The following is a 27,775-nucleotide window of genomic DNA, read 5'->3' as shown; positions in this document are numbered from 1 at the left end:
AGATTGAAGGAATAAAATGAAATAAAAGTTCTGTTCATCATTATATAATATAATATAAATGTGGCCAGATTTTTTAAATGCAGTTTTCTTTTTATCGTTCCAGGAAGATGGACCACAGAACAATGCTTCTTTTCTTTGGTTATTAAAGTTAAATCCGTTTAAAAGCTGCAACCGACTCCAAAAACAAAGTGTTTCATTTTCTGCACATATAGACGTGTTTGCAGTAAAACATTCAATAATGAATTGCTGACTCGAACATCTGCTCTTAGTCTAAACGCTGCTTTATAAAATATATTGTGGTGCTGTCTTCCAGATATTAGTTTTATTACAGAAGCAAGTTATAAAATCAACCACATCAGTTATTAAATGACTATAATACCTACATATGAAAGTTCTGTCTGGTATCACCCCTTTGTCTCTAAACCCATGAAACCCACGGGTCTAAAACCATTGACAAACTGGGACAATTAAGGGAATAAGTCGTTTTACCCTGAACAAGACTTGAAGTCCCCAAAAATTACTAAGGAACACACATTCAGATAGTGAATGGAGTTCCTGTCTACACCTGTATTTCTGCCTCCAATAGGCTTGCAGTGTGGGGCCCTGCATCAAGTCTGATCCCCCCCACCCCAGTGTCAGAGACAACTGGTGAGGCACTGGGGGTCCTCATGGTGAGAGATGACAGTGATGGAGAGAAAGTCGGTGTCATGGCAGAAGGTGTAAGTCCAGTATTCCTGGCTAAGGGGGAATATGCATATCTGCGGCAGGAGGACCTCCTGCTCAGGGTTGGCACACGGCCCAGCTTTCGTGTAGGTACAGTCCTGATGCCAGGCTGAGCCACCCCGGTTATTAAAGGTGGTGGGTACATGAGACAGCTGGATTCCGCTGCAAAGTCCTCTCGACCACCCTGAAGCTCCTCGTCAGGGAGCATACTGATATCGCTGAAGACGGACGCCAGTGTCTGGTAGTTTGGTTCCCAGTCCAGTAGGTAGTCCCAGGTGTAGCTGCCCTGCATCTGCTCCTCTAGGCCCAGCAGGGACGAGTAAGAATCTGCTAGGCCATTGGCTTCAGAGAGGGCAGCGTATCCTTTGGTCCCCATGTTCTCCTCCATATCCCTCACCCTAAGGATTGCAGGCAGCAGCCCCTCACCCCCTCCCTCTTCTCTGAAGTGGTGGAGGCTTTCTGTGCTGGCTAATCCTGAGACAAAACTTTTATTAATTGATAAAATATGCTCTGGCCCTACTTCGATCGAATGGCAGGAGATATTATCTCCAGGTAAGGCCGAGTCTGGGATCTTCATGCCTTTCACAGATGCATCCCTTTTACGACAGGGGTAGTCATTAATCCATTTGATCTCCTGGTCTTCAGCCGTCTCTCCTTCTGCTGACCCACGACCGCTGGACTCAGACTGATTGTATGGGCTTGATACGTCGCTCTTAGTCACCACAATACTGGGGCGTTTGATCTCTTGAAGAGAGATTATACTTTGGCTGCTGGATCTGCTGAATGAGCCTGTACATTGGTTCAAGTTTGAGGCAATGGCAGCAGCCTTCTTTATTGCAGTTTCTTTAAGCTTGTACCGAAGAACCAGGGCCACGAAAATTAAAAGAACGAGGAGGAAAGTGATTAGTGACACACTCAGACTGAGCATGTGTGCATCCAGGGGAACCCCGGTCAGTGCCTCTGCTGAGCTGGAGATATTGACAAACACCAAGCAGGTAGTGGACTTGGAGCCCAGTCTGGGACTACTTGCAGATACCACCAGCTCCACCATGTCCTCACCGGCCTGGCCTCTTCTGCGAAACACAGGACCTGACACAAAGATTGCACCAATTGTTTTGTTCATTGAGAAAAACGGCGAGGAGTTCACCAGGGAGTACTGCACCATCCCGTCCACCCCGCCATCGTGGTCCATCGCCATCACGTAACCCACCGTCTCTCCGTGCTGGACATGTTCAGGCAGCAGGAAGTGGTACTGCTTCTGGGTGAAGACGGGACTGAACTCATCCACTCCGCTGATGGTCACCTGCACTCTCACCGTCGCTGCTCTGTCGCCTTTGTCCCTGGCCTCCACTATAAAGCAATACTCACTCTCGCGCTCATAGTCAAAGGTTTGTCTTGTGAGAATGTTGCCCGTGAGGGGGTCAATGGCAAAGGCCTCCTTCCTGTCAGGGCTGCCGCTGCCATAGTCCATGAAGCAAGAAGATGTTATTGAGTAGGTGAGCTGGCCATAGTGCCCCAGGTCATTGTCAACGGCAAGGACCGAACAGGCGTGGGTATATGCCGGCAGGTTCTCCAACACAGAGCAGTTAATGGTAGGGAACACAAAGTATGGAGTGTTATCATTTTCATCCAGCACTGTGATGAAGACGACCGAAAAAGCAATGTTGTGTTCTTCAGATGAGTCGCCGCCGTCAGACGCTCTAATAGTGAGGGTGTATTTTGAGTCCTCCTCATAGTCAAGGGAGTGGTTGACAACTAAAAGGCCAGAATGAGGGTCAAGCTTGAGGTGACCTTTGCTGTTCCCAGAGATAATGTCATACTGCAACAGGCCGTTGGTTCCCAGGTCAAGATCTTGAGCACTGACCTGCACCAGCCTCGTACCGACTTGGCTGGTTTCGCTCACATGTGCGTGGTACTCGATGTTGGAAAAGACAGGCGCATTGTCATTGCAGTCAGTCACAGTCACCATAATAACGGCAGAGCTGTTCAGTGGAGGATGTCCTCGGTCGGACACACTGACAGTCAGTGCGTAGCTCTCGGTGGTCTCACGGTCTAACGGGTTACACAGAACAAGTTTTCCCAAATTCTTCATCTGATTTTCTACTTGAATCATTTTCACTTCCAGGCAGAATCGCTTCTCCTCATTTCCCCTGATGATGGTATAGTCCATGTGGGTATTCTCGGGGCTCCAGTCCTGGTCGTCTGCAGACAGCGTCAGGAGAGTGGTGTCTGTGTGGGTGTCCTCTGGGACAGTGAGGGTATAGATGTCCTGGTGGAACAGTGGGGCATGGTCGTTGGTATCCAGAATCAGTATGTCTATGGAGGTGACAGTGGAGCGGATGGGGTCGCCTCCATCGCTTGCTTCGACCAGAAGGTGGATCAGGTTGCTGTGAGTTATGGCCTTTAGGGGCCTGTTGGTGAAAACCGAACCTGGAACACATATATCAAGGGTAAATGTCCTTAGTTTCACTGATCATTTTTTACATGAGAAATGGATCCAATGACTTCATAATGTTGTTAGTAGTGAAGAACCGATTGACTCTATGTTGTTGTTGTGCAGTGTGGGCCATGTGTAAGAAAGGTTATTTGGACAACGCTGTTTGGGGTTTGACAAAAATGTAGTTACAACTTAGAGCATTTAGCAGCATAGCTTGTTCTCCTAGGGGTTGGTGGAATAACCCAGAAACAGAGACACTAAATGAATGCTTAATGCTAATGTTCTGTGTCAGCTTGATATGAAAATACAAGTTTGCCTTAATAACTTTGTAACGTGATACCTCAATGATCAATAAGTAAAATATAAAACCCCTTTAACCAGATATTAGTTTCTGCTTTTGTCGGAAAAGAGACTTTAGGAAAGAACGATGTAAACGTCTCAAACTCATTTGAATTTATGGTTCAACAAATATACCGATTTTTTTTCCTCTCCAGAATAACGACTTTAAAACAGATCTGCTTTTATGAAGAAATATTAATGATGAAATCAAAATTGCAGCTTTCATTTGACGCAATAACACAACATCATTTCCTGGAGTACAATCAAATGAATTCCATGTGCAGCCTAAGAGAGAAAAATTCCTTCTTGGATGAAAATGAAGTGTTTGTCCATCCAATTTATTTTTCCACTTGATTATTGCCACTTGAACTTTTCTCCAGGACGACGTTATTCACTCTGAGGCTTTGTTCTAAAGCGGCAGCAAAGTTTGTTCTTTGTGAAACCACTGAAAAACTGAAAGGTTCTGCATTTCTGGATAGTACGAAGAGAGCCTCGGTCCACATGGATACAGATTTCACTGTCCATTTGTGCTCCTCACCGCAAAACAGTACATATCTCTGATAGTAAACCTTGAGGCTCAAACGTGGCAGAGGTCCAGAAATCTCTCATGAGTGTAAAAGACTGGCCGGTGCTGAGGATTGCTTGTTTGGATTCAGCTCTGTAGGACTTGTCTTCTGTCTTTGCTTTGGGGAATATTTTCAAAGCCAGATAATAGGACAGGCATGACTCATTTAAAGCACTTTATCCTAGATTTAAAAAATATAAACATCGGAGACATACACTGCTACCGGCGGAGGGAGAACTCCCGGTTTCCTCAGATACTGTACTGTGTCTGCAGAGCTGCTCATAACACGGCAAAGACTTTCTCTTTGCCCATTTGTTTGGCCCAGGACACTTTAACTTTTGTATTCATAATGGTTTTCATACAGAGGATAAGTCAATGAAATATGAAAATCAGACCAGCAGACAGTCCTGAGTCAGGAAACTTGTAAAGATTGAATTAAAGTCTCTGACAGAAGAACTTTCCCTTTATATGTTTTGCACCTACTTTCTATTTGCTATCAGTGGAATTCACATCAGAGCTTATGGAGGATTTATCTTCCGGCAGCTTAGACATTCTTACCATTGTTTGGCTGGATGTAGAAGCCCTGTAAAGGAGAGGAAAGCAGTCGGTAGGTGATCTCGCCATTGAGTCCAGAGTCTCTGTCAGTGGCCGACACCGACGCAACTAACGTGTCTGCGGAGACCAACTCCGACAGCTCCACCTTGAAGAAAGAAAGAAGAGATGGTCACATCTGCAGCAGGATCCGGATAAATGTCAGTGTCCTAAGGGTTTCTGGTTTTAGGAAAATCTTTTTGTCTGGTAAATAACATCCTCCGATTTAACTCGTCTTAAATCAAATTTATCATGAAGACTAATGGACTGTTGCTCACTTATCCTTAGAAAAAGAACTGCAAATTATCTGGAAGGAAATCCATTAATCAATTAACTCATTAACTAATTATCATATTGCTTGTCATGAGGAGGTTTTAATAATGTCTTCAGTGCCTCTGGAATTTTCCAGAGTCTGATTAAATAATCGTGATGATGTCATCCGGATAATCTTGGGTTGTGAGGTTTGGAAAAAAATATAACAACCGTGGCATTTAAGAGGCAAAACAATCTGTTCCATGACAGCAACTGAGATTGACCCATACTAGTGACTAAAAGTCAAGGTATCTCAACCTCTGCTGCTTGTTTTTCACCTTACTCTTCCAAAATGATCTAGAATAAGTTCACTAATTTAGAGACAACATACCTCTTTAATAAATATGTCACTTTCTAATAAACATCAATAAAGTGTCACAGCTTCCGCCATCTAATAAACCATCAAAGTTCTTGAAACGGTTAAAAAAATGCAGAAAGATAATTTACATTCCTCTTTCATGGATGGACAATCTGGTAATCAGAAGGTTATTCTTATTAACCAACTTAATATAGCATTAAAAAGTAATTAATTTAACATGAACTACCATACATGAATCCAGGATACATCAGCCCTTGTTAGAAAGTGGCTTCTCCTGTCATTTTATCATATAGTATAATTGTATCTGTGGCTTGGAGCCTCCAACCAGTCGTTGTCTAAGTCCTTTACTTTTTACTGATGAATAAACCCTCAGTACCTGGTAGGAGACCTGAGTGAAGACTGGAGCATTGTCATTGACGTCAAGCACTTGAACTGTGACCTCCCCTGTGGTCTGGTGGATGGTGTCGGACGCCCAAACTGTCAGCGTGTACTCTGTCTGCTCCTCATGGTCCAGCGCTCGAGTCAGAGTGACCACGCCCGTGTACCGGTCGATTGCAAAGGGACTGCTGGTGCTGAGGTTGTCTGTGAAGCTGTAGGTGATAGTTGAGCTCAGGTCCACGTCGTTCGCTGTCACCTGTGTGACCATGTAACCTGCCGGCAGATCTAGAAACGAACAGAAACTGTCAATAGAGGAGCAGGAGCATCGTAAATTGTAAACATGTATCATTAAAACCATTGAAGGGTGAAGGGCTGTGAGGTTTGCTCTTACTCTCGGCTATAAGCACCGGCTCCATGGGGGGAATGGCCGGGCTGTTGTCGTTGACGTCCACCACCTGCACCCTGATGGTGGTGGTGCTGCTGAGTGGAGGGGTCCCCCTGTCTGCTGCCTGCAGAACCAGCCTGCAAGACAAAGGGAGCAAACAACTGATTGCACTGATAGTGTGTTGATTTATAAAACCAAACTTATACCCAGCCATATTATTTATTATACTAATTACAGTACGTTTCTTTCTTTCTTTATTTTAACTACATTCTGAAACAACTGATTCAATTAGTATTTCCTCTGAATAATGAATATGTTTTAAAAAGCTTGAATGACGCAGGAGAACATTTGATTAGTTGGATTTTACCTTCTCAGAAAATGTGAGAGTCTGAGTATTCACAGTCATTATGAAACTGAAACTTTATATTTGCATATTGAGGCCAAATAACTATACATTTGATTTGCTTGTGAGAGCTTTATAATACTTTATTATATTTTTCTAATTCTTATAACATTATACTTTTACGATTTGTGATCTACTCATAAGTAGGATTCACACACTGCATCCCCTAATATAAACTAAACAAAATAAAACTTATATAATCATTTACCAACTACAGCTCCCATGTTTTTATTTGGCTAAAAATAATCATTAGACTTTTTTTTAAATCCCATTTGACCGACCTACTAAAGAAAACAGGCGATGGCTGGGATGCTGACTCTGCTTTGTAAATTAAACCTTTACTAAACTGATATAACTCATTCCTGAAATGTCACACATGCTTTAAAAGATCACATCATACTGATTAATGTGTGTCTTCAGCGTACTTGTATGACGGATTGATCTCGCGGTCCAGAACAACGTTGGTAGCAAGGATCCCTCGCACCGAGTCCAAGATGAAGGCTTCATTGAGGTTCCCGGACAAGATGGAGTATTCAATCTGCCCGTTCTCTCCACTGTCAGCATCAGAGGCAAACACCTGTCCAATAGGAATATAGTGTGAAGGGGACCGAACATCCAATCAGAGCAATATGCTGGGCGTTTCTGATGAAGGGGGCTTTTATACTGAGGTTATACCTGCATGATGTAGGTGTTGTGCACCTGCCCCTCCCACACAGCGGTCCTGTAGCCGCTGTGTTCAAACAGAGGGGCGTTGTCGTTGATGTCCAGCAGGGTGACGGAGACCCTGCAGTGGGCCATCTGCAGCCCGTTGTCCGCCAGCACCACCAGCTGGATCTCAGGGCTCGCCTCGAAGTCAAGGGAGTTGTCCTTCTGCAGCCGGATCTCCCCTGCACCAGGGGGGGAGGGCGAGAGGGAAACCCCAGAGAACAACAGTCAGAGCGGGTCAGGGCCAAGTGGGAAGTTTATTTTGAAATACAGCACATTGTTATGACTCGGTCAAGCAGGTTATGATTTGATTAGCGTTTGTTCAACAACTGCTGAACCGATTTTCACAAGACTCTATGAAAGGATGCAGTGGAACCAAGTCGGGGAAGAACCTGGAGTAGATCTAGATCAGAGCTAGTTTATGAATGTTTAGGGGAATAATATTTTTGAGCTTGCGCAAATCATTTTCATAAGCGGCATTCTAGTTTCATTTTAGTATATTCCAAACTACATCATTAATATTTAAATACAATCCCGTAACTTTTCATCAGTAAATATGAGTAGTAGTATATGTGTTGACAGAAGGTTGAGGATGTTGTGGGAACCCTCAAATTCAGCCCCGTGTTGGGAGAACAGTTTGTATCACAATGTCTGTGTCCACTAAAACAAGCGTCCAAAAAACGTTTTAAAATAATAAAATCAGGAAGGCACAAATCATTATACTTTAGGAAGTACTTGTACACAAACAATCCAGATCAAACTGATAAGTTAAAAGGGCATTGTTGCAGAGAGAGATGGAAACTAGGACACTAAAATGTTTTTGTTAGTTCAACTTGAAATCAACTTATTCTCTGGAAACTCTTGCGCAAAATAATGAGTTAAAGAGAGTTTCCATATATTAGCATAACTTGAAAAGTAAAAGCAGGACATTCCTGCGAAAACACAAGAAGAATTTTAATCTACTCATCATGCTGCAAACTAGGGACACACATTTCCCATGTTTCTCACCTGTGTGACGGTTAATGGAGAAGACGTGATTCTCGTTGCCACTGAATATGGTGTAGGTGATCCTCTGTCTGCTGTTGGTTTGGTCGCTGGCTTCCACTTTGGCAATCCAGGTGCCTTGATGAAGAGAGAGAGTTGATGAGGTTTTTAACGGTATCGAGTGGAAACAGAAAGAATAAAGCTGGTTAAGAACCTACCGGCTCTACTGTTCTCCTTGGCGGTGCTGTTGTACACCTTGCTGGTGAACTGCAGTCCTTCATGTTCTCCCTTCAGGTGGATGAAAACCAAGCAGGTGGAGGTGAGAGCGGGTCGTCCTCGGTCCGAAACCTCAACCTGCAGCTTCCTCCCGGAGAAACCTGCTCTCACTCGTCTCCGCAGCGAGATCTCCCCCGACTCAGCGTGGATGTCGAACAGGTTTTCTTCGTCGGACAAGAGGAAGTGTATCGTCCCGTTCTCACCCTGGTCCTCGTCTCTTGCCGTAACGGTGGTGACTATCTGGTTCGGGAGAGTCCTCATGGAGACCCAGGCATTGATGGGATTCTGGTCACACACCGGCATGTTGTCGTTCACGTCCTCCACCTGAATGGTCACAGATGCCATGGAGCTCAGAGGCCCCTGGGTGCAGCCGTCCGTGGCCACGGCTCTGAGGGTGTACTGAGCCCTGCTCTCTCGGTCCAGAGCCCTGGTGATGCGGATCACTCCCGTGGAGGCGTCCACAGAGAACGCCCCCTGGCTGCTGTCGTCTGTCAGCGAGTAGGTGATGTCCCCGTTGGCCCCCTCGTCAGGGTCGACGGCGCCGACTCGCAGGACCTCAGCTCCGACCGGTAGGCCCTCGCTGACGGAGGCGTGGTAACTCTGGCTCCTGAACGAGGGGATGTTGTCGTTCTGGTCCAGCAGCAGCAGCTGGAGCTGGGTGGAGGAGCTGAGGGGGGTGGGGCCGTAGTCCCGGGCCTGTATGTTGAGTGTGTAGTTCTGCTTTTCCTCACGGTCCAGGAGCTGCGTGGTGCTGACGACGCCCGTGTGACTGTTGATGGTGAAGCGACCTCTGTAGTCGTCACCTGAACAGAATCACAGACAGAAATTAAAGGATAAATCTGGTTTATCACAGCTAAAATAAGTTTGTTTCTTTCCCCTTTGACGATGCTTATAAAAAGTACAACTCACAGAGCAGATACCCGTGTGCCTTACCTTGTATTGAGTAGTGTATCGTTCCATTTTCTCCGTTGTCGGGATCGGAGGCCTGGGCAGTGTGGACGATCCCGGGGGGCAGGTTCTCTGGCAGGCTGATCTGGAAGGACGAGTGCATGAACTCGGGGGGGTTGTCGTTGTCGTCCTGCACAGAGCACAGCACCGTGGCCGTGCCCGTCAGAGGCCGCGTGCTGCTGTCCCGAGCTTGAACTGAGGAGAAGGATTCACACGTTCACACAGTGACGTCCAGCAGAACATCGCAGGGAAACATTGGGGTCGTTTTAATCCTCACGAGGAATCAATTTTCTATTCTATTTGTTCTGCTGTAAGGTCACTTTGACCTTTGACCTCTGAACTCCGTTAGTCCAAGTGCATTTTGGTGCTTTGCTACCAATATTCACCATCTTAGTTTCGCATGTTAACAACGTTCAGAAACATATAAATACCTTCACTGGTAATAAACTGGTAATAAACTGTATATAATAAAGCCAAGAGTATTATTATAGTCAGATTCGATTTTTCAAAGCTATAAAGATTTAAATAAAGAAAATAAAAAACTGTCAACATGAAGTATCCTGCGACAGCTTTAATATTGAAAAGAACTCAGTGTTTTATTTCTTTCCAAATTCAATCCGCCGCCAGAGAAAATCATCCCCACATATTTCTGTGTTTCCCAGTAAGCCCTGTGTGTTTCAGGCCCAACTTGAACTTGTCCAGTCTTTTCCTGGTATTTCATCTTCTTATTAAATTGAATTGATCATCGCACTGCGCACTGTAAAAACATTATGATAAAAAACATCTGAAAGCAGTTCATCACTAAACACGGCTGAGTGGCTTGAATGTAATTACTGAGAATGCCCACGAGAGAGTGAAAGCAAACACTCGGTGCAGCGGTGCAGTCGGTGGAGGTTAGACACACTGAGCACCAGCCGGCTGGAACTCCACTGGTTTCCACAGAGTAAATCAATCTGCTGAGTAGCAGGAGGCAGATATGAGTTTGGCTGTGAAGCGCAACAAGAGAATCAGAAACACAGCAGGTCAAAGTTTGATGGAGACTGAAGACGACAACTTTCCTTCATTTAAGCTGCTTTTTTCATTTTATATTCAATGTTTTTATTGGTTAGCGCCGTCGCCTCACAGCCAGAAGCTTCTGGGTTCAAACCTGATGTAGGACCAGGGCCTGTCTGTGTGGTGTCTGTACTCCGGCTGCCTCCCACAGTCCAGACACGTGCAGGTGACGTTAATCGAGGACTCTATCTCGCCTGTTGGTTTGAGTTGTGATGTGTGAGTGGTTGTTAGTTTCTACGTGTCGACCCTGTGATACGCTGACGAGCTGTGCAGGGTGCATCCGGCCTCAAACCCAACCTACGTGCACACGTGCGTCATTTCTGTTTGCAAAGACCGAATGATATTGTTTTTAGAAAGTCTGACTGCACAGACCATGTGAGTGAGAGAGTGTGTGAGAAGAAGAGTGGAGCCAGGAGGACGTGAGCGAATCAATCTGGATACGTGGTTGTAATAAGATTTTACCCCTTCAAAAAATACAAATATAAATAAATCAATATGCGGCCGTAAATCTTGATTTTTGTGGTGGTGGCCATAAATAAATCAAAAATATGGGAAACACATGAGAAGAGAGAAAATATTTTAGTATTCATGGTTCATTGTGAAATTGTAGTGAGAAAGAGGCACGTCAGGTCGGTCCTTCAATGTGATCTAAATGAATTGTGAGGGTGTTTGTTCATGTGTCTCACCCCTGAGAGTGTAGTGCTGCTGCTGCTCCCTGTCCAGGTAGGAGGTGGTGGTGATGAGGCCGGTGTAAGGGTTGATGCCGAAGAGCTCGTAGCCGGGACCCGGCAGCAGGCTGTACCACACCACGGCGTTCTCCTCTGAGGGACAGACACAGAAGCTCCAATTAACACTCGTGACAGAACAAAAAACTGAACTTAAAGAACACAAGAAGTGGTGATAAAACTATTTAGAAACTTAAGGAACCATTATGATACGTGACTGTCATCTATATATCTGATATGATGAAGCAACAACTAAGATGATTACTTACGGTTGGTTTTAACAAAAATCTACTCATCATAAAGCAAATTCACCACATCAGCTTCAAACAGGTCATAGACCAGTGCTCCCATACACCACTTTTCTATAATAGTGCCAAATAAACAGAAAATAGATATGACAGAAGCTTTTAAGGCAGAACAGCTGTTTGCATTACGTTGTAAAGGTGTAGTAAAGTGGTCATTAACTGTATGAGATGTTTTCTGCCTAAATTTTGCTGATTCCAGAAATCCTTTATTATAAAACCTTAATAAATTATAAATGAGACAATATACAACGTTCATGAGGAAGGATTCTATACGAGGGGTTTCCTGAACCAAAACAAGTTTCTCATGATGTTTGCATGTTTTTAATCAGAACCAATAAAGAGTGTTATTCTTTTCTTTACATTAGCTCCGGTCCAGAGGTTCAGTTTAGCACCTCATCAGCCGGGTTCATGTTTCTGACCTTAAACCTTATCTGACGGTCAAATTGAAAACAGAACCAGGAGGTAGAAATCCCACACCGTAATGTGTCACCTCTGGAAGCTGACAGAGCTGACCTGGATCTGAGCCCCGCTGCTCTCATGCTTCTCTAACACTCCTCGGCTTCAAGCCACACATCCACCAATGGAAAGAAAAAGTTACCATGGTGGTAAAGTTGTGTTAGGTTTAGTTTAGTTTAGCTGCTGCAGCCCAACAATATCTCTACAGTGTCTCTAACTGGAGAATGAACAGATACAGTATTCATGGATGTGAGACCATTTGAAAGCTCTTATTCTGTGGTTCAGAAAGAAAGGGAAGAAAGACTTTCTACACAACAAGTGTTGAGCCCCTATGAAACCTGTAAGTGTCTTGTGGGATAAATGTTTTGTGTGTTGGTTTGTTTGTCAGCTGGATTTAAACTAAACTGCTGAAGGAATCTTCAGGTGCGAATCCTCACAAAGACGGGATCCAGGAATTATGTTTCACTTTCTTTAACATTGCAAGATGATGATGATGATGATGGTGATGATGATGATGATGATGATGATGATGATGATGATGATGATGATGATGATGATGATAATGATGATGATGATGAGTGTGTGCAGCTTGAATACATTTGGGAAGAGTGTTGGGTCTTGGCCGAGGTATTCACTCCAGAGTTTGCTCTTTTCAGCGTGTTTAACTTCATTTGAGTGTTTTCATCAGTGCATTTCATTTTAAAGAAAAAGTCATGTGACTAAATTAATAATTGTTGTGTTATATGTCAGGTTTAACTGTTTTAATAAGTTTAATAAAACGTTTGTTGAGTGAACACGTACAGATGCCAAGATCTTTTGTGCCCGAAAAAGTGGGTTGCATGTTTTAAATAACTTTGAAGGTACAATTACAAATATAATGTGTTGAGTATCACTAAATCATTTGCATGTCAATGTTAAAGAGAGTGAAACAAGAAATCCTGGATCCGCTCCCTTGATTTATCTTTAATTGAATGGCCTCTTTCTTGGCTCATGTTTCATCCTTCCTTTAAATCTGTTCTGCTGTTTAAACGTGCCGACAAACACACAAACGGACAGGGGTGGAAACACAACCTCCCTGATGGTAATAAGCTGATCAACGCACCCAAGTCTTGTGTGTAACTGCAGTACTGTAGCGGTACTGCGTCTTACAAAGGTCTGCTGTGATAGTAAAATGAAAATTCCTCTTCAAATACCCGAAATTGCCTGTTTCCTTCTGACCCCCAAAGAATGAACAATCCTTCTTAAAGAGCAGAGATGCCTCTAAACGTCTGGACATTTACTCAACTTAGTGAAACCCGGTGTAAGACAGAGGTTAGCTGTCACACTCGCTGATATTGCACATCTCCTCTGACTGACTCCAACACATGGAAGCTGGATACAGAGGCACCAAACAATGGTCATCTTTAGGAGGGGGGGGGGGGGGTTTGAATGATAATCAAATGGGAGCGGTGGGTGAGCGGCCCGAGCTGCCAGAGCGGGCGATTCGAGGAGACGGATGAAAACACGACGCTCTCTTGGCACAGATGGCTTGGATTATGGAAATCATAACGAGACGGGACCTTTTCGATTCTCCCAGAGGAGCCGCGTGCTTGCTGTTGTTGGACAATTCTCACCTCCAAGAATGTTCGCTCACGTCGACACCCCCCCCCCCCCCCCCCCCCCCTCCAGCATCGCAACCCCACGGCTTCTAGAAGGAGTCAAGTACTGTCAACACCACGAGATGAAATGGGATTTTTCCGGAGGCCCGGTGCACAACGTGTTAAAATAAACAGGCCTGATGTGCAGATTTGTGAATGTGATTGGGGGTCAGATGAATGAGATTTGCTGCACACGCACGCACACACACGCGCGCACACACACACGGAGCTCCTGAGGAAAAGGGGCAGATGTTTGGTTTGAATTAAACTTCTAATGGAGTGAAACAAAACAGATGATAACCTTGATTCACTGCAGCGCTGGAGTTTAACACTAACATGGCCGGCTGGTCAGCTCAGCTCATTATTTGAAGGGGAATGTTTTGCTACTGGTTTAACTGAGGAAAAATTATTTTCTCTTTTTTAACATTTAATTAACCAAGTTTTTGTTGAAACAGGTTTAATATTTAAAACGTTTAAGAGCTGCATAAAAGAGAAATAACCTTATATGTGTACAGTGAGTCTAGGGGTTTACAGACACATGCTGGTGCTGCCATCTAGGGACACAGGACACACACTGCCACAGCTACAATATACAAACTGCACTTCATCTTTTTCCAATAACACCTAATCAGTATATTTAGGGAACTGATTTCTATAAGTGTGCGGCTTGATTGAATTCCACTCTTCTTTTACCTGAGTCCTTGTCTGTGGCTGACACCCTGACCACTGGTTCTCCGGGGTCTCTGTTCTCCGCCACACTGGCATTGTAGACGCTCTGACTGAAGACCGGCGGCTGGTCGTTCACGTCCCCCACCTCCACCGTCAGGGTCTGGGTGGAGGAGAGCTGTGGAAGGCCATGGTCCACGGCACGGACAGTGAGGGGATGGAGGCGCTGGGTCTCATAGTCCAGAGGAGCCGAGAGGAACAAAAGACCTGGAGGAGTCAGAAGAAGATGGACTTTAACTTTAATGTGTATTGTTGTTTATTCAGGCAATAAGAAAAACTTCTGAAGTTAACAGAGAAAAAAGTAATATTTAAAGAGGTACTGCACATTTAAATAGTTTTTTTGAGTTGTAAACTAAATCATATGACAGTTCTTTGATTAAACATATTAATCCAGATTTTAATTTCCCTTTTAAACCATCTTGGACCTTGCAGGGCCAATGCCTAGGTTAAAAAAAAAAATTATTAAACTTATGTTGGACCAATATGATTCAGTAAGAATGTCAATATTATTATATACTATGTCAATATGTTGTTTTCTATTAACACATATGTAAAAACCTTATTTTAAGGATCCCTTCATTTTTTTATATTTGTACTCGCAGTATGTTCAGGACATTTCCACCAACACAAACAGATACATCAGCCAGAACTATTTATCATAACTACTAAACTAATCTAACTGAACAAAAAAATACCTGTTTTCTCCTCTAGTGTGAAGAATCCATTCGTGTTTCCAGCTGTGATCGAGTAGGAGACGAGTCCATTTTCCCCTTTGTCCCCATCGATGGCCACAAAGTGATGCAGCAGACTCCCCACCTCTGCATCCTCCATCACCTGAGCCGTGTCCACAGACACAAACACTGGTCTGTTGTCGTTGGCGTCCAGCAGGAAGATCTGAGCCGTGACTGACGTCTGTCTACGCTCCTCCCTGCTCACTGCCTGGTCGGTGGCTGTGACGGTGAAGGCAAAGCTGGGGCTGGTCTCTCTGTCTAAAGGTGCCGCCACCGTCAGGCTTCCTGTGAGAGGGTTGATCTTAAAGGGCACGCGTGACGATGAACCGGGGTCAAAGGTCAGAGCGTAGCGGAGGTCGCTGTTAGGGAGGGTCCCGTCAGCGTCTCTGGCGTGGAAAGCAAACGCCAGTGACCCGACTGCGGCGTCCTCCCTCAGACCGAACGTCACCAGCTTGTCACGGAACCAGGGCGTGTGGTCGTTCACGTCCTCCACCATCACGCTGACCAGCACGGACACGTTGGCTCCAGGAGCCGATCCAACGTCTTCGGCTCGAACCATGAGGAGGTACTGCATGGCCGACTCGTAGTCCAGCGGCTGGTTGACGTATATGTAGCCAGAGGAGCCGTCGATGCCAAAGTGGACGCTCCCGTCCCCCTCGGAGATGGAATAGTGGAACTTCCCTTCGTCTGAAACACTGGCAGAGCCGACGATGCTGGCCAGCTCTGCGTCCTCTCTCACAGTGAAGCGCCGGATGATTTGGTGATCGCCGTGTCCAAACAGAGCCTCCAACCCGTGAACCTGCAGGAGAAACACACACATTCAGATATCACCGTCTGCACAGTATTACACAGAGCAGAACACAGGAGAGGAATTCAATGAAGTGAATCATACGACTCATAAAACAGAGTAAAACCTTGTGAACATACAGTACGCACCAAACAGTGTCATACCGAGTTCTAAATATAAAAAATTCAAATGATACAAAAACCTTAATGCAAAGATAATATAAAAGATATAAATACTATAGGACACAGGTTCCTGTGCAAATATTGTGTTACTGTGTATTTTTTAAATGTCTCTGACGAAGCTCTTGATGTTTAAGGTTCAAGTTTGGGGAGTTTGCAACTTATAGTTTGCAACAAATAGTATTTTGACAATTTATATAGTTTCCCTTCAATAGTGAAGTCTCATGAGCCAAAAAACTGCAATTCATCAAATACAATTAAATTAGTTTTGTAAGGAGCTCTGAGCAACAAAAGCAAATTCATTATAATAGAGAGAAGGGATCAAATATCACTTAACAAGTCAAGACTCATATATAAGTCAAATATCAAATGCATCATAATTGTTGCAGGACTTTCATTTTAAATGAAAATCATAGATCTCAGTATGGAGCAGATCAAGATTGTACCTGCACGTGGATGACAGCTGTGTCCTCCTGAAACGTGGCTCCACCGTCCCTGGCCGTTACTCTAATGGTGTAGAACGGTTCCGTGCTGTGGCTGAAAAGCTCTGTGGTTCTGATGTCTCCACTTTTACTGTCAATCTCAAAGTGTGTGAGCTCATCAGCCTCAGAACCAGCTGAAAACAGAAGGAACTCAATGATAAACGGCATCAAAACACACGTGTCCTGTACCGTAAAGAAAACATCACTCAGGAACTCACCCGTGACCAATGAGAAGGAAACTGTTCCATTTTCTCCTGCGTCTAAATCTTTGGCAAACATGTTTGTCACCAAGGATCCTGTCGGTAGATCGGCCCAAATCTGCAGAGAAGAATTTAGTAGAGCAAAAATACACGAGTTCACAATCATAAAAATCTCTTCAAACATTTACAGCTGTAGATTTGAGCCGGATGTCTTTTATGACTCTATATCATCAGTGTCTGTGTATTTTCCAGTTCTTCATATCATTACCGCCACAGACTCACAGCGTAGAAACGTGGCACCAGAAACGCACAGGAATCCATTTATCTGATGAACATATCCTGTTGTAAATGCTCAGAATGAGTCATTCAAATACAAACACATTGTAATCTAGCATTTAAAATGATGTCGTTGGACAGGAAAAGTCAAGTTATGGGTTGTCGCAATATTTTTCAAGTGGCCATACTTTTTGAAATATGACTTTGTTTGATAAAACTTTGAAAGAATTAGAAAAACTACCAAAAATAACTAGCTCTGGTATTTATAAGAGTCTTATTGCCCGTATACTTAATACTTATTATGCGAACTTAAGATATGTCTCCTTCTAAAACTGCACATTTCACTTCTTTTTGAATATATGGTATGAGTAAACATATAATAAAACTCTGAATTGTCCACAGGTTTTTTTCTTGGTATTGTGGTCCAGGCTTGTGGCTTCAGCTCTCCCATGTCCCTCAAAGGATGAGTGGTATAGATAATGAATAGATGGATGTGCTAAAACCACAAGAAAACCCCCAAAGGCCTCGTTCCTACCTGCAAGTTGAGCTCCTTGCTCGTAGGCAGGTGTGTAAACTGCGGAGCGTTGTCATTGACGTCGGTGACCAGGATCTGAACGCTGGCCGTGGCGTTGAGTCGAGGGTGACCCTGGTCTGTAACCATCACCTTCAGACTGTGCTGACTGTGCTGCTCCCGGTCCAGCGCCACCCAGTTGATGATTTCGCCTGGATGGGTGCAGGGAAGAACGAGTGACTTGAGGCCGAACAGGGAAACACAACATGACCCCAACGTGTCCCTGGTGCAAACATTTTACCAGTTTTAGAGTTGATGCGGAAGAACTTCCCATCGGAGAGCAGGATGTAGGACAGCTGAGCGTTTTTCCCAGAGTCCTTATCCACGGCTTTCACTGTTCCCACCAGGCCTTGAGGCGACGCCCCCTCTGACACAGTGAAGAAGTAGACGTCACTGCTGAACACTGGAGCATTGTCATTGATGTCCAGCACCAGCACAATCACAGTGGCGGTCACTGTGGTGTTCGCAAGCGAGGCGTCATTGGCTACGGCCATCACACGAAAACGATACTTGGATTCTGTCTCGTAGTCCAGGTTGAGGGACAGATACAACCATCCCGTCTTCGGATGAACGCGAAATGGAGCAGGAGGGAACCCAGCTTCTGCCTCCAAGGAGTAGGTGAGGCCGGAGTTCGACATGTGAGCTCCCCGGGTCCGGTGCGCCCTCACTTGGATGACCCTGGAGTCTTTACGGTATCCCTCGCCTATCTCCACCTGGTAGACCAACGTCTCGAAGGCGAGGCTGTCCTCAGCAGCCGAGTGGTCCACATTGACAGTGAGAGTCAGAGTGGAGCTCAGGGAGAACTCCCCTTCATCTCTCGCCACGATTTCCAGGCTGTACCTCTGCTGATGATCCACCTGTAAACTCTGGTTTAACGTCACCGTCCCGCGGTCGGGGTCGACAACAAATAAACCATTCCTGTTGCTCTTCAGGTAGTACTGCACCCTCCCGTTGGCTCCACTGTCCAGGTCATGTGCATGAGCGATGAACAACACTGTTCCTGGGAGAGTGTTCTGGGACACAGTGATGGAGTCACTGAGTTTGGGGAAGACAGGAGCGTTGTCATTGATGTCAGCGATCGTGATGTTGACCTGAGTGGTGCTGTACACGGGGGACGTGTTGGTGTAGGACTGAAGAACCAGCAGGGCGTACGGCTGCGACTCATGGTCCAGAAGCTCGGTGCTGCTGATCAGGCCGGACTTTGGATGAACTGAGAACAAACTCAAAGGATCGCCCGAAGAGATTCGGTAGGAGACAGATTCCTCAGCGTCTGGGAAGGCAAAGATAAAAGATACAGATTTCAACCAACCAAACACAACCAAACAACAAACCAACAAACCACCACACCAACCAACCAAACACAACAAATCAACCAAACACAACAAATCAACAAACCAACCAACCAAACACAAACAATCAACAAACCAACCAACCAAACACAACCAAACAACAAACCAACAAACCAACAAACCACCACACCAACCAACCAAACACAGCAAATCAACCAAACACAACAAATCAACCAAACACAACAAATCAACAAACCAACCAACCAAACACAACCAATCAACAAACCAACCAACCAAAGACAACCAAATAGCCAACAAATCAACAAACAAATCAACAAACAAATCAACCAAACACAAGCAACCAACCAACCAAACACAACCAAACACAACCAATCAACAAACCAACCAACACAAGCAACCAACCAAGCAACAAATTAACCAACAAAACCCAACCAACAAACCAACATATCCACAAACCAACCAACTAAACATAACCAATCAACAAATTAACCAACAAGACACAACTAACCAACCAAAATGTACCTAATATGGTGTTGACATGTTGAAAAGAGTAACAAGCTCAAACATTTGTCTAATATCGGTTACTCGCCTCAGATCCAAATAACATCTCCATTATTTATGCACACTTGTGTGTTGGTATAAATCCACAGTCACGTGTCAGAGAAACAGTTTAACTTGCAGCATAACCTCACATGAACACACACACACACACACACACACACACACACACACACTCAGTAAGCAACATTAAGTAATTACAGTTGGTCCGAAGATCCCATTAATCCCTCCGAGTGTTTGTGCCACTTCAACAGTAACAACTGAGACAAGCAGAGAGCTTAACGCTGCCCCCCCGTCCAACAGGTTCCAGTGCTGCTGCTTTAAGTTGAAGTGTTAATCTGTTAATTGATTAGACAACCTTAAATAACTGTCTAGTTCAGGGGAGTGGTTTGGCTGCTGAAGGGAGTTCATGGGGGTGAGTGGCACAAAACAAGTGGACTATGAGGGGATAGTCCCAGAAACCTGGGAAACCATCAGAAGAGAGAGGGATTCATGGTTTAATTCAATATTAAGCAGAGGCAACCTAAAATCCAGTTTTAAATTAAAATGTAGCTCATTGTGTTAAAAATAAATAACTGCACCCATGAAACCAACACATTTAAATAGTCACATACTAACAGATCTCTTCAGAAGAACAATGATATAAAATACTTCACCGCTCCACGTTTACGACTTCATCTTTGACCTGTAACAATACTGATAAAATATATTGTCTCCGGCTCGTTATCACCTGTCATCTGCTCTTGTGGCTAAAGAGGATTGAAGATTAAACTGCAGCCTTTGCCTCCTCACGTCTGGAGGGAGATTTCAACAATGACAAAGATCGCTCCATTGTTTTGAATCACGATCATCTGTCCGGATAAATACGACATTTCTGTGTTGACGCACTGGTTCTTGAAATCATCTACTAAACCTAAACGGTGTATTTTTCTTTAAACTGAACTGTGTCCATAAGAAAATTTGTGTTATAAGTATATAATTATGGTACATTTACCCTCTGCATATAGATATATACATAAACCAGCTGTTTGAATTACTTTGAACATGAATTCAAAAAAGTTTCCTGTTCTTCTTTCCTCTCGTAAATAAAAACAAGCCAATTTAATTTCCATCAAGACTAAGAAAATAATCTCTCTCTCACAGTCCTGGTTTAAATCCACTTTAACTCCAACATCTTCAAACATAATTTCTTGTAAGTGGAGATGTTCATGCATCAATATTGTTTCCATGTGTTTTGTATTAGAGGATCCATATAAAAACATGGTGTTAGAATAGAATGATTACAGCTGTGTCTGAAATCATTTACTGTATTTACTGTATAGTGCATCACATCCAACACCCCCCCCCCCTTTAATGTGTGTGTGTGTGTGTTGTACTTCTTCTGTTTCCTATATTTCAAGGTGATTACGTGACAAAGTATTTAGATGAACCAATACATAATTTTTTTATGTGCTTTGTATATAAACTTGATTTGATTTGACCTGTGACACCTGTTGTGTCAAATAAGGTAAATCTTGGTGCAGGTATCATGTAGTTTAGTGATTGTCACTACCTGTAAGAAGATGCAGAGAGATTTGAACCTTTTCACCGATAGTGTAAAGTAATCTGATTACTCTTATACCAATCTGTGGTCTGTCACCCTCCTCATCAGCCCCCACATCACACTCAGCTCCTCTCAGACGGGCAAATGGGAAACACTCTCTCACCTGCCAGGTGTGTGGCCGCCACCGTCCCCACAGACGTCCCCGGCGGAGCGTCCTCCGGCACAGTGAAGGAGTAGCGTGACCTCTGGAACACGGCTGGAGCCTGAGCGCTGCGCAGGATGTTGATGGTGACCAGTGCAGGTCTGAGAGACGTCAGACCCCCCCCATCCTGCGCTGATATTGAGAGTTTGACGCTGGCGGCACCGAGGTGGGTCAGCGTGGAGGTCAGGAAGAGCATTCCTGCAGAGACAGTCCAGGAAAGTGAGTCTCTTGAATTTCTAGTGACACTAGGAAAACACTGCTTGCAGCTTCTTCTTTTTCAGTTTTGTATCAAGTTCAAGTTTCAAGTTTTATTTGTCATAGTTATTTTAAAAGATGAAAAGTGTTGGATGAGAAGGACTGGTCGGCTCAGCCGTGCAATAAGAGCAATAAGTAAATTCAAATAAAGTACAGAGAGCTCAATACAAAAAAATCATATTAAATACTATAATACTGTATACACTAATGAAATAGTCCAAAATCTAAGTATTAGTTTCTAAGACAAAATCTTAAATTTATTACTTGGGGAAAAAAATTGCCTGTTTACGTCGATTATGTCACTACGATTATGATTTAAAAATAAAAATAGAATTTAAACCGTTGCACTACACAGATAGAGAACTCATAATATCAATTAATATGTAGATACAGGTATTTGCATTTTTTTATATTACATTTTTTCTTTTTATTTACCATGAAAAAGAGTTTTCCAGGCCTGATTTTAAATGAACCTTGTTCAAGGCGAAATAACAGTTGTAGTAAATGGCTCCAACAGTCAAATGCATCAGTCAACTGTTTGTGTGTGTTGTAAGCTCAAGAATGTGACAAGCATTTGTCGTACAGTTTACTTCACACTCTCATATTAAAACAAGCTCTGAATCAAAAGCTTCTGATTGAGTATTTAGTCGAAACTTTACTGATATAGAAACTCAATATATTATTGTATTTAGTATGACACTATGTCTGAGTTCTAATCTTATTTCACACTCGGCCTCATGGGGATCTAAAGCTTTGGGCTTTCTGCTCTCCCCTGCTGAGCAGTGACACTAACAATCCTATCATGGAGACTTACACAGAGCAAGCAGCTGTTTATCCCCGAGCACCATGACGCCGTCCGTCACACACAGACGAGGATCTGATACTGCAACTCTGAAAACAGCTGAATGTACCTGGAGCTCTCGTGTCTGTACCTGAAGCTCTCGTGTCTGTACCTGGAGCTCTCGTGTCTGTACCTGGAGCTCTCGTGTCTGTACCTGGAGCTCTCGTGTCTGTACCTGGAGCTCTCGTGTCTGTACCTGGAGCTCTCGTGTCTGTACCTGGAGCTCGCGTGTCTCTACCTGAAGCTTTCCTGTCTGTACTTGAACCTCTCATGCCTGTACCTGAACATCTTGTGTCTGTACCTGAACATCTTGTGTCTGTACCTGAACATCTTGTGTCTGTACCTTAACCTCTTGTGTCTGTACCTGAACCTCTCATGCCTGTACCTTAAACTCTCGTGTCTGTACCTGAACCTCTCGTGTCAGCATCTCAACCTCTTGTATCTGTATCTGAACTTCTCTTGTTTGTACCTGAAGCTCTTGTGTCTGTACCTGAGCCTCTCATGCATGTACCTGAACATCTTGTGTCTGTACCTGCCTGAACCTTTCGTGTCACTCTGTACCTGAACCTCTCGTGTCTGTACCTGAACTTCTCGTGTCTGTACCTGAACCTCTCGTGTCTCTACCTGAACCTCTCGTGTCTGTACCTGAACTTCTCGTGTCTGTACCTGAACCTCTCGTGCCTGTACCTTAAACTCTCGTGTCTGTACCTGAACCTCTCGTGTCTCTACCTGAACCTCTCGTGTCTGTACCTGAACCTCTCGTGTCTGTAGCTGAACGTCTTGTGTCTGTACCTGAACCTCTCGTGTCTGTACCTGAACCTCTCGTGTCTGTACCTGAACCTCTCGTGTCTCTACCTGAACCTCTCGTGTCTCACTGAACCTCTTGTGTCTGTACCTGAACATCTCGTGCACTCCTACCTGATTGTTTATCCAGTGCAAACAAACTGGACACGTCCCCAGGGAGGATGTTGTAGGTGACCTGTCCAAAGCTGCCAGAATCCCGGTCAGTAGCGATAACGGTGAGGATGTCTGTGCCCGGCTGGGCGTGGCTGCTGATGCTCACGGTGTACTCATCAGGGTTAAACACCGGAGCGTTGTCATTCAGGTCCTCTATCTCAATGTGCACGTAGGTTTGAGCACTCAGGCCGTCCTGCAAACGGGAAAAAGGTGAGAAAAGAAGTTTGGAAATTCCAGAATCAGAAAGAAATGTGAAAAGCCGTAGGAAAAACCCTCACTGGATCTTCAGCCTTGATCAGGATGTCGTGGACCGTCTGTCCCGTGTCTCGGTCGATGTCCTGAGACACACACAGCTCTCCGGTCTGAGGTTGGATCTGGAACAGCGGGTGCTCGTCCTGTTTGTCGAAACCATCGGACAACGAGTAGAGCACGGTGCCGAAGTCAGGGCTGTCTGCATCTGTGGCCACGACCTGAGATGATAGACAAGACACAAATAAAACAACTGTTAAAGATTCTACGCAACAACAATTTCATTGAACTATGAATCATAAATTATAGTTGGGGATCTTATTTGATTATAATCTTGTTTATTTGAATCTGTCCTTTTAAAAACTTTGTAAAGCATTTTGAAGCTTTGTGTTGAAAAGTGCTGCATAAATAACGTTTATAAAAGGGCTCTTTGTCTGATGAGAAAACTTTTTTACAAACTTTTTCAAAATAATCATTATAATAAAAAAACGTGTGCATTTGTCATTTGTTCCTCTTGGAGCAGGTTTTTATTTGTAAAGTGATGCAAACAACAATCAAGAAGAAATTTTTGTATTTCCCTTTATCATAATTCATATTAAAGTTGCAGGCAATCCATATAGTAAAGTTAACATATTTTGTAAATGCTGGCGCTTTTTTATTTAAATTGAATTCATTGATTATTTAGAATAAAATTGATGGTTTTGGTATTTTTCCAGTGAACCTTGAACCATATTGAATCAAGCTTTTGTTATTCATCCCTTTGAGATGTAAATGTAGTTTGGTTTTATCCTTGATAGTAGCTGAGTCATGTTCAACATAATAAAATAATAAAAGGGTGAGTGAGTGTGACTGGTTGAAAACATGAAACAAGCCTCGGACCGGACGGAGCTGCTTTCATGTGTCGGTGCGTCCGTGACAAGAGACAAACCTTCAGCCATAAAGACGATATCACCTTTATGAAGTGGTTCAGGGTCAAGGTCCAATCAGACGTGTAACTCACTCAACACTCACAGTACTTTCAGTACATAAAGTTCTCAGGGACGCTCTGGAGTCTGTTCTCGTTACTTATTTATACATATCTAATACATGTCTGAACAGCCATGGGTCGTCAGCATAGAACTTCAGCTGAGTTTATGAGTATTGTTTGTAATCCTGATAATATCCTGTTAGTTATTAATAATGGTTTTCATGTTAATTTGAAGCTAAAAGGTGGACTCGTTAATTCTCAAGAGACTACTTTCTCCCTTTGAATTTGCACAGATAAAATAAAATACCTTTACTCTTAAACTAGTATTTATTATGACAACTATTATATTTTTCATATATGGCTGTAATTACCTAAACAAATGTGAAACAGCGATTTCACATTGAGGATATTACACTAACCTATCCTCTAAAAGGATACTAGTGCTCTGTTGGGTTATTCTCCTCCAGTATATGGAGGCCTCCTGCTTTTTACAGAACTCAATGTGTTGCCTGATTTTTTCAAATCATGATTTGTGCATTATTATCTATGCACAAAATGCACAACGACCTATGTTACATGGTCAAAGAAAGTGAAACAAAAACATTCCTCTGCCCCCTGATCTGCATCTGAGTCCAAATCTAATCCTGTTAACAGATAAACCAACAAACAAGTAGGTGAAAACATAACCTTCTTGGCAGAGTTAAGTAAATTTAGGCCTTAAAATGAAATCCCATATATCACTTATGTTTACAATAAGCTCATTGATAAACACAACTTCTTTTGTAATGTGCTTCAGTCTGTACCAGGCAGCAGGAGCGTGGTGCCAGGCTTCACATCTGTCATATCACGGCCACAGCGCAGAACTGGACAGAGTGTGTGTGTGTGTGTGTGTGTGTGTGTGTGTGTGTGTGTGTGTATTCATTAGAACAGTGCTGGCTTTTGTGTAAACCGACTGAGGGCGACTTTTGTCTTTTGAGACATCAGAAATGAGACAGTACGAGATGTTGAGTGTCCTCAGCTGAGACTTTGCACCTCAATATTCAGGGTGTATTCAGGTCGGTTGATTTACTGATATAACTGACAGCAGTAACAAGACGAAAAGCAAAACTATCCAAAGGACTGTGTGGACCAATAGTTCTCAAACATGTGACCCATGGCACAGGGCAGGCAAAGAGGGCAACTGCCTCGGGCCCTGAGCAGAGAGGGGCCACGAGAATGGCTGACAATTTAGTTTGTTTCAATGTAGGGCCCCCGGGTACAGAATATTTTCTACGTGTGTGTTGCATCCCATCAGATTTATATATTATGACACCTTGGAGGGATTATGACACCCTGTTTGTAAACATCTGTTATAGTGGATACTCTGATTCACTGCCTGGATGGATGAGATGTATCTGTCCATAAAAACTGATCGTTTCTTCATCCAATTTCTGGAAAATATTAATATATTCTATTTTTGACAATTAAGGCCATAGAATATAAGACTGAATCCACACTAATCCTTTAAACATGTATCGTGATGACGGCTGAAATGTCTGATAAATAGATTTTGTGACATATAGGCTAAAAGGGTTTGTGAGGTAACATGTGTTGTCTACTCTGTGTGCACTGATCCTTCCAACACAACGTACTTGTAAGAAGCAGCTTCCGATGGCCCCGTGCTCTGGTATGGACACGTTGTACAGCTGCTGCTGGAACACCGGCTCGTTGTCGTTGACGTCCTCCACCAGGACGGTGACTGTGGCCGTGGAGGACAGAGCCGGCTCCCCTCCGTCCACCGCCGCCACCAGGAACCACACCTCCATCTGCGTCTCCCTGTCCAGCGCCGCAGCCGTGGTGACCAGGCCTGACTCCGGGTGGATGCTGACCACACTGTCCTGGCTGGACTTGAGGATGGAGTATCTGACCTCCGAGTTGAGGCCTTCATCCGCATCTCGGGCCTGCATCTGGATCAGGGAGCTCCCCGGCGGAGCGTCCTCTGAGATGCTGAGGACGTACACGTCCTTGTCAAACGTCGGGGGCCAGTCGTTGGTGTCGGCCACCCTGAGGAGAAACACCGTCTCACTGCTCAGAGGTGGGCTCCCAAAATCTGATGCTCGAACCTTCAACTCATACAGGTCACGTTCCTCCCTGTCCAACTCTGCATTGACACACAGAGCGTACAGGAAATCATCTGTCTGCTTCAGGTCAAACTTCCCGTCACCTCCCTCCAGTGTGACAGTGACCCCAGCCTCCTCCTCCAGGTCGGGGTCTGACACTGAGATCCGGGCGACGTAGTCCCCGACTGCTGCTGCCTCGGACACCAGCGCCTCCCCCGTCTCGCTGAGGAACAAGATGCTGATGGTGGGACTGTTGTCGTTGATGTCGACCACCTTCACCCCCACGAACGTGCTGCTGGACTCGGGCTGAGCCCCGTTGTCTCTGGCGCTGACGATCAACTCGTGGAAAGCTTGAGTCTCGAAGTCCAGCGGCCTGTTGAGGTACACCACCCCCGTGGTTTCGTTGATGGAGAACACCTCGCTCGGGTCACTCTGACGCCTGTTGATCTCATAGGTGATCCGGCCATTGTCCCCCAGGTCGAGGTCAGTGGCGTGCACCTGACAAACAGCAGACGTGACCTCGGCGTCCTCGCGCACCGAGGCGTGATATTCAGTCTGGTTGAACACGGGTGGGTTGTCGTTCTCATCCAGGACGAGGATGTTCACCTGCAGGGTGCCCGTCCTGGCTGGGATGCCCCCATCGAAGGCCTCGATGCTCAGGGAGTAGAAGTCCTGCGTTTCTCGGTCCAGTTTAATGTCGAGGATGAGATCCAGGCTCATGTGCTTCTCAGATCCGCTGCGATAATCCAGGTGGAACAACTCCCCCATCTCGCTCTCTGTGATCCGGTACCCCCGGGTGCCAAACTCACCCTCATCCCCGTCTGTGGCCCCCTCAAGCTGAAACCGACTCCCCGGGGGGCTTGACTCAGATATCTCCAAGTCGACCTCCTCTTTAGGAAACACGGGCGAGTGGTCGTTCACATCCTTCACCTCAATCTTCACTCTTATCACCTCGCCTGTGAGGGTGGCTGCGACAAACTCGTACCTGTCCCTGCTCTCTCTGTCCAGCACCACAGCCGTGGAGATGATCCCGGTGTCCGCGTCTATCTCCAGGTCCCTGAACACGTACGAGTCTCTGCTCTCTGAGATGAAGAAGCCGGTGCTCGGCCGGCTGAGCCCCGCTCCCAGATCTCCAACGATGGTCTTGGCGGGCAGACCCTCTTTGACGGAGAGCGTCAGGTTGAACACCTGCCCGAGCGTCCGTGCGTAAAGCAGCCACAGGACGAGCGCGCGGAGGAGCGACGCTGTGGTCCTCTCCCGGCCCATTCCTCCTTCGCACATGACTGATACCTCTTCTTTAA

General features: G+C 44.7%; 1 protein-coding gene across 1 annotated transcript; it reads right to left on the bottom strand.

Annotated features, from left to right (window-relative positions):
* Positions 1–559: 559 nt before the first annotated feature.
* dchs2 (dachsous cadherin-related 2) lies at positions 560–27,755 on the bottom strand. Its single transcript, XM_053415525.1, has 20 exons — positions 26,007–27,755; positions 23,438–23,629; positions 23,121–23,352; positions 21,068–21,304; positions 17,735–18,763; positions 17,458–17,645; positions 16,665–16,764; positions 16,411–16,580; positions 14,963–15,797; positions 14,235–14,474; positions 11,105–11,239; positions 9,351–9,560; positions 8,360–9,220; positions 8,166–8,279; positions 7,128–7,339; positions 6,878–7,029; positions 6,056–6,186; positions 5,663–5,949; positions 4,623–4,764; positions 560–3,153 (listed from the first exon to the last, which is right to left on the bottom strand). Exons 1-20 carry the CDS (start codon positions 27,753–27,755, stop codon positions 560–562), a joined length of 9,810 nt encoding a protein of 3,269 aa, XP_053271500.1.
* Positions 27,756–27,775: the final 20 nt, after the last annotated feature.

This window comes from Pleuronectes platessa, chromosome 3 (assembly GCF_947347685.1).
Source record: "Pleuronectes platessa chromosome 3, fPlePla1.1, whole genome shotgun sequence".
Taxonomy (NCBI): Eukaryota; Metazoa; Chordata; class Actinopteri; order Pleuronectiformes; family Pleuronectidae; genus Pleuronectes; species Pleuronectes platessa.
The sequence above is the reverse complement of the archived record's forward strand: the minus strand, read 5'-3'. Positions and strand labels throughout refer to the sequence as shown.

Excerpts from the sequence above, each read along its gene's own strand:
- dchs2 (XM_053415525.1), bottom strand. The coding sequence starts at position 27,755 with ATGTGCGAAGGAGGAATGGGCCGGGAGAGGACCACAGCGTCGCTCCTC. Across the intron at positions 17,646-17,734 it reads CCGCATCAACTCTAAAACTG|GCGAAATCATCAACTGGGTG; the intron begins GTAAAATGTTTG and ends GCACCCATCCAG. Across the intron at positions 3,154-4,622 it reads CTACATCCAGCCAAACAATG|GTTCGGTTTTCACCAACAGG; the intron begins GTAAGAATGTCT and ends TATGTGTTCCAG.